The following is a 13,055-nucleotide window of genomic DNA, read 5'->3' on the forward strand; positions in this document are numbered from 1 at the left end:
ATATAAAATCGACCTTTGAAAACAAGTTGCATGTTTGCGTTTTTATGTAGACAAATATGTGAAACATCAGTTACGCCCTAGAATAGTATGCAACATAAATTTTCATTTTAGCGTTTCTATTTTATTTCAAAAATATTTCCGGATAACATAGCTAAATAAATGAAACAAGCAAAACAAGTACACTACTTGACACGAAAAGAAATAGTTGGAAAAAATTCTATGATATGTATAATAGATTGATAACAATCGAACAAATATTGAATCCATCATATTTTTTTTTCATAAAAAAAAATTTGTTTTACTGCAAATATAACTTTTGTCTTTTAGGGTGATTTAATAAATGTACCATATATTTATATTATCTAATATGGCTATAACATTTTGACGACCTTCACTGGTCTTGTCGATTGAAATAAAGTCGAATATGAATCGTTGGATAAGCACGTGAAAAATGAATACTTAAAAATTCCTTAAATTTGGGAGAGGACCTCCTAAATCACATTAAATACATACATATACATAATATCCTATGGAAATTGCGGTACCCAAGTCCAATAGCTCAGGAAATTGATACTGGAGGAAGGTAATCTGACACTTATGATTGTGTACGAACGAGATCATACTTTTGTCAAGTTTTTCGTCTCTTTCTTAGTTCCCCCAATATATCTATATTATCATCTTTCGCCATCGATCTCTGAAGATTATAATAATAATAATAGTAATAACTAATTTCTCAAACACAAATCTTACATTAAATAGACCCAATGTTAAATTAAATATAACCGCTATTTGTGAGACTGGAGTCCCTGTCCTAATACGGACTCCGGTGGGAGGCTGGTGAGCTGTAATACAGGTCTAGTACCTATACTAGCCTGGTGAGCTGTAATACAGGTCTAGTACCTATACTAGACCTGTATTACAGCTCACCAGGCTCCCATCCAATCAGACAACTCATATTAAATTTATACTGAACTGTAAGTGTCGAGTGTGAAACGATTCAGTAAATAATAGTGAATAAAACAAAGTAAGTAGACGAAGAAGATTGACTGTAATGCCAACCATGATTTCTGCTGCTACTTCGTGTCTATAGCGAAAACAGCTGCCAAATACATAGCGAACTTTTTATAGCCCAACAGTGTTCCTCAGAGCAACTCCTTAACGTCTGTCAAGTTTCAGCTATCTCTGTATGGAGTATACCGTTGCTTCGTTTGAGATGAATCTATCCAAAGCTCCGAGATATGAGACTTTTTAACAAGGTGCTCTTAAAGGCAAACCTCCAAAACTCCGAAGGGCGCGCGGCGTCCTCAAGGACCCTGTCTTTCGATATTTGTTTGATTTTTTAAGTCCGTAGGGTATTACGTAATTTATTACAGTCCGTTCGGGTCAATAGCGGTGAGGGATTTCACCCTTATATTGTACACATTCCAAAAAAAGCTTTTTGTTCTACGTTCATTACGCGACTAGGATAAGGTTTTATTTATGTGTTTTCCTAAGAATACGACGTTATACTTTTAAGGTCAGAGTAATCAAGCATTTTTCGACAAACTGTTGTTATTATCCTATTCCACATCAGCACTTTTCTCGAGATGAGATTATGGACAAATCAAAAACAAAAAATATCAGCTTTTAAATTAAAAAAATAACATTTAATTTTACTTGTTTGACAATCAGTGTGTTGATTATAATCAAATGTATGAATCATTTATGATGAAAATGGTACAAATTCAAAGTGTAACTGCCAGGGCACTGTTGGCAGCACATGCATGTTTTACTAAAAGTTATCGAAAAATGTAGAAGAGTCGGTAGGTTAGCATATTTTGTCGTCGTGGCTAGTATGATAAAAAATGTGCTGAGCACACCATACGGAAGGGACAATTAATAATCGTTATTCATTACAAAGCATCAATTCGTTAATTGGTTGTGTTGTGGGTTGTTATTACTTTTTTCTAAGTACCTATACTTTTAAAGTGGGCTCGATTGTCAGTATTTTTTAAATTAAATGATTCTCTATTTTTTTATTCCATTTGTGTTTATCCGCTATAATTCTATTATGACTTTTTTCGAATTTTATTGTATTTCCTATCAATTTCCTTTAGAAAACGAAATACACTTATAAGTACTGCAGTTAAATATAAACGTAAAGATCACAGGAAATTTTTGGTATCTTAATATTTTTAACGTCACTTACACCCGTATTCTTAAACGTGTCCTCAAGGTTTCCTCAAACTCAACCTCACCTGAGGTGTCCTTAAGGAATTCCTCAGCACTTCCTCGAAGTCGGTATTCTTAAACGTCATTTGACAATTAAAAGGAGTTCCTCCAGTAAGGTTGAGTCGAGGAATGACGTCATTATCTCGAGTATTTTGTTTTTATTATGTTGGCAGAATGTAGCCGAAAAAATACGAATGATAAAATATTTATGGTTAGTGTTGCTACTCAATCCAAACCGAAAAAAAATACCCGATTTTAAAGTAAATTTCTATTGACATGTATCGGTAATCTTGTTGATAAATATGGAAATTTAATAGTTATACTTAAAAAAACAAACTAAATTAAGCAGGTAGTCATTCATTTCGAAGTAATCCTACGATTGTACATTAGAATCTTTGTTTAAATAATTATCTATGCAATTAGCATTTTAGGAGTTTGAAAATTTGACATGGCAATAACTTCGTCCTGCCAAAACAAAATGCCATGTGTTCAAGCGGGTTTTGGGCCGACGCCGACGCTTGTTTTGTTTAGTAGTTTGTTGCCGACAGCGACGCTCATAGAACAACATTACTCTTAATATTATCTACTTTGAAAATAGAAAATGTCCGGAAGACAAATATTCACCGAAATTGAGAAAGTGTGCCTGCAGGAGTTAATAATTAAATATAAATTAAACTCAGCCGCAACTCTCGGAGCAGGAAACTCATTTGCAAATAGGCAATAAAATATCAACAACTGTTTCTTTTCTAAATCGAAACCTTTTTTGGAATTGATCGTAGTTGTAAAATTCTAAAGGATTTTCTGCGTCTCTCAGATACCGCCGTGCCGGATAATCATAACTATTACGTAATCCATGAAATCCTCGAAATCGTCAAAATCACACATTTTAATTCAATACACGTAAAAAATAGCGTCACAACAACCGTTTTCTACGGTCGAGGAGGCCTTAAGGTTGGTCGCGAGGTACCTCAAGTTTGACAGTATATTCCTCGACTCCACTGAGGAAAATCCTTAAGTCGAGGACGCTTATGTGAACTTAAAATACCAATAACCTTGGCTGAGGTTGAGTCGAGTGGAGGAAATCTCGAGTAAACAACTAAGAATACGGGTGTGAGTATACGTACATTTTATTAGAACTGAAGTTGTAGTATTTTTTTACGTTTCTATCACAATATATAAATTGAAATAGGATTATTTACAATTATAAGTGTATACTTGCACTGCTGGCTACGTGCCATCAACACGAAGCTCTTAATTTCCTACTTCATGTATTATGATTTCTTAAAATTATGAACAACTACATTTTTTTTATTTCAGTTTCAAAGATTATACAAGTATCTTATAGGTGTTCTTAAACATCTGAAGACCCGGCTTGCTAACTTAAATTGTTCATTACAAATGTGTTTTCATTCAACATCAAAATAAAACTAAATATGGAAAATATTACTATTGGAAACTGAAATATATTTAAACTTTTATATATTTACTGAAATCAAACATAAACAAAAGAATTTTAGTGTGAGCAAGTACAGCAGTGGCTTGGCTGCGCTAATCGTCTTATTGACCGGTTACTGGACGGGCTTGTTGCCGTTTCGTGCACAATCGGCTCCACTTCGTGTGAAGTCGAATATTTTCGTAATGGCCGCTGCGCGTTGAGGGCGCCTCTGTGCACTTGTTTAGCGTCTCGCGGTGCGACGTTGCCAACTGTATTGACTTTAAGTACTAACGAAGACAATACGTACATACGCGTGTGGAGTGGAACTTACTGCCGGCAGCTATTATTATATACCCAAAATCTTATAATTCTACGTCTCGTTTTGGGTTTTGTAAATTGCAAAATGTTACAAAATGAAAAAAATCATTAACTTTTTGTGATCATTTTAAACTCTGTCGTACAAAGAGTGAGTGTTTTAGTGAAAACATTAGTTAATAAAGCTGCGTGGTGTTTATTTGTTATCAAAAGTGGAGACAAAAGGACATGATTTTTACAACAAAAAGAACATAAAGCATATATTAAAGTAGCTGAAGGGTCATAAAGGAACTGGTTGGCCTAAAGCGGCTGCTATAACATGGGGGATCGAGGCACGGTGGGGGGCGCGTGGGGTGCGCGCGACGATGCCTCGTGGTGGCCGGGTGGCGCAGGTGAACTTCAGCACCAACAACAAATGAATGAAGAGATTGCGAGAAGTACTGCTGCAGCAACTCATCAGCTTTACACATATAAAATGGCTAGTGGGTTTTCAAACAATGCAGGGGACACTTCAAACGCCAATTTTGATTATCGCATGATGTCTGGTTCAAATACTCGAGAAGAATCAGCACAACAGCCTTGGTGGTATTCATCAGGAGCTGTAGAATCACAACAGACATCGTCACCAACGGTATGAATAAATCTCCACAATTTGGATTTTGAGTAATGTTGATGTTAGCACAGGTAGAATAAATACATAAAAACCAGCTTTGTACATAGACATACTTCCATATAAATAGTGGCCTTTCTTCAGTTACAAAATTCGCACTACTGTACCGATAAAATATTCAATTATGGTTACACTTTCACGCATAATCATTTAAAAAAATATTCAATTTAAGGTAGTTAATTAGAATAATATCCGAACAGCGAAAACACTCTATGAGCTTATTGTTAGATAGTCTAGTGTTAGTAGTTAAAGTTTAAACGTTACAATCAGTTGCAGCGATGAAAAATTTAATAAAAGAAATATTTCATCAAACAAATCCACAGTAACTACTGTAACAACTGCTATTTGAGAGTTATTTTATGCATAAAATACAGGCAGAGGTTAATGAACAATCACATTCAGGTGTATCTAAATAAGTATCACCTATCGAAAAACTTACGGTTGTAACATTATGAATATCTATAAATAAAAGTTTAGTATTTTGTTTAATGGGAGACTATCTATAGTAGTAGTGGATTGCTACGAGTATAATGGTCGCCAACCTTAGCTTCGGTACGAGATACAACTGACGTAAGAAAAAATGTGTGTGTGTATTCATATATTGTAGCAGCAAAACTGAAAATACGAGATTATTATGTACATTTTATAACATATATTTTAATCCTATCCATAACAAGAATTAGCAAAATTTATAAACTATGGCAATACCACTAAACGAATAAAAATAATACTTAAATACTATTTATGTATACAACCTCTTAATTTGAATTTGTTCTAAGTTTCTTGTTCTTGTTTCTATTTATTAAACTGCCTCCGTGGCCGAACGGTTACCATACCAGACTGCCACGCCGGGTTCGATACCCGGGCCGGGAGAAATATTTGTATGGCCTACATTTATTTCTCTCGTGAGTTTGGGTGTAATTTGTGGTTGTCTATGTGTGTGTCCATGGCACCCGCGACACAGGGTTTCCCTAGTGCGGGGCTATGTTGAGTGTGTGCGTTATTATTATTATTATTTATAATACGACGGAAGGATTTATTCAGGTTATGCAATAAATAAAAAAGTGTCAAGTTTAAATGACGAATGAAATCTTACCATTGAATGTCACGTTGATATTTGCACGCAAGTTGCTTACACAATTTTACTTGCGCTTTAAGTGCATCTGTAACCAGTAATAATATGTTATTAGCACGGAAAGGGAGATCACACTAAGCTGAATCTCAGATTGACATTATGTGTATTCCCAAATGAATATACACCACATGAGTCACACATTCAATTTTTTAATTAATTGCAATCGAGATTTGCTTATTTTATATAAGTATTATCTATTTGAACTAATTTGTGGCACAGCCCTATATAGTAGTGGTACCGGTAACGCCAATGTTATTCGGTTCACCGTTTTGGTGGTGGATTTAAATCTAAAGCAATAGTGTTGTGGCTCCATTTTAACACTACGCCGATAGGAGTGCTCCATATAATGATAACATAGTAAGTATATAAATTGGTAGAAAAATAATTGAAACTGGAACTTCTTCCAGTATTATGTATGAGAATATATTATTCATCTATGATCTTATAACGATTTAAGCATTCTGACGCTATTGCTTTACATTATAAATACATTATTTTAAAAAAAAACTTGTACGGCCTCGTTTATTAGATAGTGTAGTAAGACTAGAGAAACTCTATTTTGTATAGGAGTTAAGTGGTTAATTCAAATGTATAAGTAGTAAACTAGTATAAATATTGCGAATAAGTAAATTTAAATTTTGAAATTCATTTACTCGCAATGTAATTTTATTCCGAATTTAAGACAAAATCATTTCTAGTAAGAAAAAATGGAATTTTCGAACGCTATCAATTTTGTTCTTTTAAAATAACACTTTTAATTTTCTAACACCCATACTGTTGTCTGTGCAGTATTTTTTAATTAATAGCCACACCAAAAATCTGTTGAATTTACTTCATTCCCGATTCCGCCATCGAGTATTTTGGATTCTTTTTCTGCTTTGCTGCCACGTTTTCCAAGGTTTTAAAACCAAACATTATAATATCGGCTTTGGTTTTGAGTTTATAATTCACTATCACCTATACTTTATAATCACGGCTGTGTTACACGATAAATTTAAATATAGGCAAAGGTTCCAATCATACAGAATCTTCAATTAATATCTTTACCTTGTGGTAGAAAAGGCGACATGCGCTTATTTTTAATAAATAGGTTGTGGTGGGTAAGGTTAGGTCCGAAAATTTTCAAATAGTTTTAGAAAAATATGTGACAAAGCAATGTTAAAAATATTTATTCCGTTCTGTCTGTTTTTAGAAATAAATATTTTTTACATTATTGTTAGTTAACGTTTTTGCTAAACATCATTCATTCTTATTTCCGCCCGGGAAAATATAGCTCATTCATTGCACTTTCCAACCATATTTTTTTCTTAGTGAAAGAAAGACTAATGTAGGAATCTAATATAATAAGTGAGGGTAGTATTGAGAAATTTTGGAAATGTGTTAAAATTGTTGCCAGAAACTTAGAAAGCTTGAAACATAGTAAGTTGATATTCGTGTTAGCCGGTATGTCAGTTTGTTATACTTTTTCGGTGCACCGAGTAGATTTGGTAACTCTATATTTGCCGATGACTTCGGTAGGTTGTTTAAAGATAATTTAATTTGATTTTTATCCGGCCTATTTCAGTTTTATTGGTAATGCTACCAACGAACATTATCGGGGCTTAAGTAGATACAGAGATAAATAGATACAGAGCTTAACTTATGATAGTGCAGTGAACTGCAGTGGAGGTTTCATGTAAGGCATAATGCCACATAGGATTTGCTACTAACAACTCTTCATCTTTGTAGGTTATACCCTCAGGGTTACGGCCAGAAAGAGTGAAAAATCTTTAAAAAGAGTGTTAAATCACTAACTTGACAAATTGTAAGATATATGTACTTGTAATATTCTAAATACTTATCTATTCAAACATTATTTTGTTTAAATAGTTTTTGTTCGTGTCACACTGCCGAATATCAGATTATATATCATGTTTAAAGTTGCATCCGGCATTTAGTACCAGTCAACAAATTTCTGAACTTGATCCAATAAGTAGCATGTGTTTTGGTGTGTTCCTTACACTGTAAATGCTGAATCAGATTGTTGTACTGTGATAACATAACATGATTGTTTTTAAAAATATTTGAAGCAGCATTTACTTATTTGTTTTGTTGCAGACACAGAACCAGTCAAGTCCTGATCCAGAGCAAGCCAGTCAGCAGGAAACACACCAACTGCAGCAGCGTCAGGATCAGAGCCAAATCCAAAACTTGCAACAGCAGTTGCAACAGCAGAACCTGCAGCAGGTGCTTCAGCAGAGCCAGTCTCTTCAGCAGACCCTACAGCAGAACCAGCAACCGACTCTGCAGCAGATGCTGCAGCAGCATCAGCAACAGCAGCAGCAGCAACAGTTAGAGGTGAAAATCAATATAGAAACTTATGTCTGGATAGCATTTTTGACTCCAATTACATTGACTAAAGATAATTAATTTATATTATCAGTGTTCAACTGTCACATAATGCTTCATAGAATACTCTGGAGAATTTTCATTTTTGGCAGCTGTTCTGTATTTAGAAAACTAAAATGTTTAGAAAAACCTTTATTTTTTATTTTTGTAGTCTTAGGGTCGTATTCTAGAACTCTAGTCAATGCTCAAGTCAGGATTGCAATTGAAACACAAGCACTGGAAATACGACCCTAATGGCAGGGACTTGAGTATAATTTCGAATGCTTTAAACCATACTCAAATCCTGACTTGAGCATTGAGTAGAGTTCTAGAATACGACCCTTAGTTGTTTGTGCTGTTACATTACAATTTTTATAATACAATGTGCTGTTTATTCATTGAAATATAGTTTTAAATACTTCTTGAACTACTGTAAATATGTTTCAAAGCCAGGCGTTTGTTGTAGGAAATCCATTCTATTCTTTCTGAAGCTTTTTCTCGAACTTCATGTCACACCAATATTTTTAAAACATAATAATTTATCCTGTTTCTTCTACATGCTTCTCTACTTTTTCTACAATCACGTTTGATAATCATCAATCATATTGTTATAATAAGGTAGTCTTTTGAATAAGATAAATATTACAGCAACAGCAACAACAGCAGCAACAACAGCAACAGCAGCAGCAACAACAGCAAGCAATACAAAATCTACAGCAGACCCTGCAAGTGTCTCAAGCTCAGGCGCAGGCTATAGTGCAGGCACAGGCCGCGTTACAGCAGCAGGTAAAAAGCTGGAAATCAATGATTCGCATTGGGCAAAGCCAACACTGAGTTGTGACTCCATTTAATTGCTGCACCATAAATAGTCTTTGATGCTCCTTTTTCATATCTTTTACCAGTATTTTTATTTTTGTGTGTATGTGTTTTATTATTATTATTATTTTTTAATCTATCAGGTAGCGCAGACTCTGCAGCAGCAACAGCAGACACTGCAGAACAATATTTTAGCTGTACAACATCAACACATTCAGGCTGCTTTGCAGCGACAATCTGCTAGTTTACAGGTAGCTTGTATATATATATATTTTTAAGTTTTCTATTTTTTAATGCTGTCAGACCTGTTTATGGTTGAAGAACCTATCGCAAATAAGCTTGCTACTTAAAAAAATGTTCTTTATACAATTTTGAGGATACCAAGAAGCGTGGTGAAAAGCTCTGATAGAATATTTACTGAATACACATAGATTCCCTTCCACAAGGAACCACAAATGTTAACACTCTTCACATGCATACATACACTTTAGCTCACTATATATCACTTGAATGCACATAGAGCAATTTTTACTGAGGGGTCTTATCTCAAATGTAAATAAAATAATCTTCCATACATTATCATCAAGTACCCATGTCTTTTTATATAGAACATATTGTAGGTCTAGTTGTGATTGTTCACGGACAAGTAAATTAACTTCATTGACAGAACTCATTGATCAAATCAACAACCTGTATATGTTGACAACAACTGTTATGAATTTATATAAGCTGATTTCAACATCCTGAAGACAAGATATAATAAATATATGATAAACAGCATCTTAAAAAGGACAACATTATTGATCAGTCAAATTCCTAGGAGGGTTATTGATCCCCAAAATATTGATGTTTCTAACATGACAATCTGTGGTTAATAATTAGTTATACTTCCATGACATACTTCTCATTAAAATGTAAAGTAAACGTTATTGAGTATCAATATTATAGTACATATTATTTACTTTTTTATTTAGACATAAACATGATGCCATACACGTTCATTTATTGTAATTTTGGCATAGGAGTTGCAGCAACAGCAACATCAAGCTGTAACTACTCAACCAACTGCGACTAAGGGTAGGATGCCGCGAGCTAGGGCGTTCAACAAGCCGCGTGGGCGCATGACCGCCTACGCATTCTTCGTACAGACCTGTCGGGAAGAGCACAAGAAGAAGCACCCTGATGAAAATGTTATCTTCGCAGCGTTTTCTAAGAAATGCGCTGAGAGGTGGAATGTAAGTTCTTAAGGCTAATTCTTTCTTTATAATTAAATCGATCACTGTATTTTAAATTTGAGCTGAAATTTAATTTGATTGAAATCATGATGTTTCTATGAAATGGTAGTGATGCCCTTACGTAGAACTGTATTAGCTAACTAGGTGACTGCAAACCGGATTGCTCAATTCCAGAATGATCTGACGAACAAAGTGAGAGAAAACCATAATCTTGTGACAGAATTAAAAAAAAAACTATTTTATGGCAATCTCAACCTCGTATTAATAGACCTCTCAAATATAGGGCCTGTACTATAAATCTCGTTCATATTTCGATATCCGTCCGAAACAATTACTGTCAAATAAGTAATACTGAAACAAATTAGAAGATTTTTCTTCATTGACTTTTTTTAATTTGGTCGAGTATTACTTATTTGACCGTAATTGTTTCGGACGAATGTCGGACTTAGAACGATAGTAGACCCCCTGATATTAAGATCTTACTAAAATCAACTTTTTATTAATGAATTATATCACTTGAATGCACATAAAAATTACTCATTTATTGCGTATCATTCGAGAGTTGCAAAAATGTTCGCACTTAAGCCGCGGTTCCATTATTATAAAGTCCTAATCCAAGTGCAGGGTCTCGATCACTTTATTTGGTACCATCCAAGATGCTGATTATTATAGCCTATAAATACGGGAGTGCTTGAGATGCATTTCGAGATTACATATTCAGCCAATACGCACGTATTTACACGGGCGTAATTTTGGGGCAGCTGATTATCCAATTTTTCATAGTAGACTACACAATAGAAACAATATTAATTGATATTTTGTAACGTATTTTTCATGAATAGGATTTGAAAAACACACAACTATCAAGAATATTTTATTCCAATTGTACTAAACTTAAGACCGGTACGCCATTAACATCGAGTATATAACCAGAAATAGAGACGACATAAGGGCCGTACATACCTGGCACTCTCAGGCAAATCGGCCTTATATCACTTTTAAATATCAACTCTCATTTGCGCTGATCATCATGATGAAATCACAAATTGGAAAACTGAAATAGTACAGCGCCAACAACTGACCTGCGTGTACGTCTCCGCATTTTCCTAAAATATTCTGTATTTATTGTAATAAAGATAATATCTCTAACAATGGGAGTTGTTCCATTTGGTGGTGTGGAAAACAAAAACAAAATATCTAATTAAAAAACAAGCGGAATCACATTTCATCGGTAATTCAATATTAAGTATGTGATTTTTCAATTCCCAATTGAAACTGGTCGATTTTAAGTGAAACAATTGACGACACCCGTCAATTGTTTCGAATTCGGGCTGGCCAATTGGAGCGCAGATGTCACAGTAATGATTTTGCGAAACAGTTTTCAAAGAAATTTAATGACATTTCGTCTGTATTTCTGGTTATATGCTAGATGGCCATAAACTTATCAAACACAAATAATTTTATGTCATAGGTAAGCAAATTACACTTGAAAATGTCACTTTGATTAAACTACTACTCATCAGTAAGGTAGATTCTCCAGATAAGAATGAAAAACTAAGGATTGCTCTTTGTAAATAAACATTTGTAGACATTTATCATTTACAGCATTTATTTCAATCATGATAGATCAAGACAACTTACATGAGCTAAACGGGTCACTGTCATGGATTTTTGTCATCCAAGTATACAGGTTGATGCCTCCAATTAACACTAAGCCATCTTAATTTTTGGACCTGTTCTGTTTTTATTTTATTTTTTGTTTCTTTTTTTTTCCACAAAATTAGTGTTTTGTTTTATTTTTTCGAAAAAATAAACTGAAAAAAAAGTAACAAAACAAAAAACAAAAGTTTTATGTTTCGTTATTTTTTTTTTCACAAAATTCCGGAAGCATAACATTAGTAAATAAATATACGGCTGTTTACAAAATAATATAAAATTACCAAAAATAAAAGTTGTCGTATTTTTTCAATGGAGGTATCGAGGTAACCTTGAGTGTAAAGTTTTTGTTTCACAATAGTTTTGAACCTAAATGGCAAATTTTGAATTACAATTGGAATCTTATTATATGACAGTCTATTAATTCATTGCGTCATTCTACGATTTATAATATTCATAATAGGCGAATGCAAGCATCTTTATTATGTAATATGGTGGGAATGTATGGGAGACCATTCAGATGTAGCGATAGTGTGACATATTATCATGCAGCTTGTCAGTCACGCAATGACGATCTCCATAGTCGAGAGTGGCTGGTACACTGGTTTCCATGGTGTCGCTATCTCTCCGGGTGTGATCCCCCGCTGGGTCAATGTAGAACTAACTGTTCAATATAGTTTCGGCTCTGTAGTACCGCTGTTGTTTTCGATTTTCATAACACAAGTGCTTTACTTACTTTGGGATCAGAGCAACGTATGTGACGTGTCTAATATTTATTTTCTTAGGTTGGTTCCTACGAGTAATTATACTAAAAGTTCCCTTTGTAATGAACAGACAATGACAGAAAAAGAAAAGCAAAGGTTCCAAGCCATGGCCGAGAATGACAAGAAGCGTTACGATCTGGAGATGCAGAACTATGTGCCTCCCAAGGATATGAAGATCGGCAGGGGGCGCAAGCGGCAGCAGATGAAGGACCCTAACGCGCCGAAGCGATCGCTGTGAGTTACGGTCTCGAGTTTTTACCTTTAATTTACTATCCATGCTCCTGGCTGAACATGTTTGACTTTGTTGACCCAGTGCAGTGGACTTAACGTCTTCGAAAAGCTTTTTCTCTGTTGTGTGTGCTGTATGTGCTGATTTCTTCACAATGTTTACTTATTTCATATTTATTTTATTTTTTCAAATAATCTTTATTTCGTAACTTCAAAAACTAAA

At 34.4% G+C, this 13,055-nt stretch overlaps 1 protein-coding gene across 3 annotated transcripts in view; it reads left to right on the top strand.

Annotated features, from left to right (window-relative positions):
• The window catches only part of LOC113235502 (high mobility group protein DSP1-like), a 30,949-nt gene that overhangs the window by 11,838 nt on the left and 6,056 nt on the right, over positions 1–13,055 (top strand). Inside the window, exons 1-6 of one of the 3 annotated variants that reach the window (XM_026471229.1) lie at positions 4,276–4,592; positions 7,864–8,103; positions 8,782–8,919; positions 9,093–9,203; positions 9,972–10,184; positions 12,675–12,838. In XM_026471229.1, coding sequence (XP_026327014.1) covers positions 4,281–4,592; positions 7,864–8,103; positions 8,782–8,919; positions 9,093–9,203; positions 9,972–10,184; positions 12,675–12,838 — 1,178 coding nt within the window. In that variant the 5' untranslated portion in view covers positions 4,276–4,280. Of the gene's footprint in view, positions 1–4,275; positions 4,593–7,861; positions 8,104–8,781; positions 8,920–9,092; positions 9,204–9,971; positions 10,185–12,674; positions 12,839–13,055 lie in introns of those variants that run through there. The other 2 variants (XM_026471231.1, XM_026471232.1) reach the window with 2 other exon arrangements.

The sequence above is a fragment of the Hyposmocoma kahamanoa genome, unplaced genomic scaffold, assembly GCF_003589595.1.
Source record: "Hyposmocoma kahamanoa isolate Upper Pololo Valley unplaced genomic scaffold, ASM358959v1 87, whole genome shotgun sequence".
In the NCBI taxonomy this organism is placed as follows: Eukaryota; Metazoa; Arthropoda; class Insecta; order Lepidoptera; family Cosmopterigidae; genus Hyposmocoma; species Hyposmocoma kahamanoa.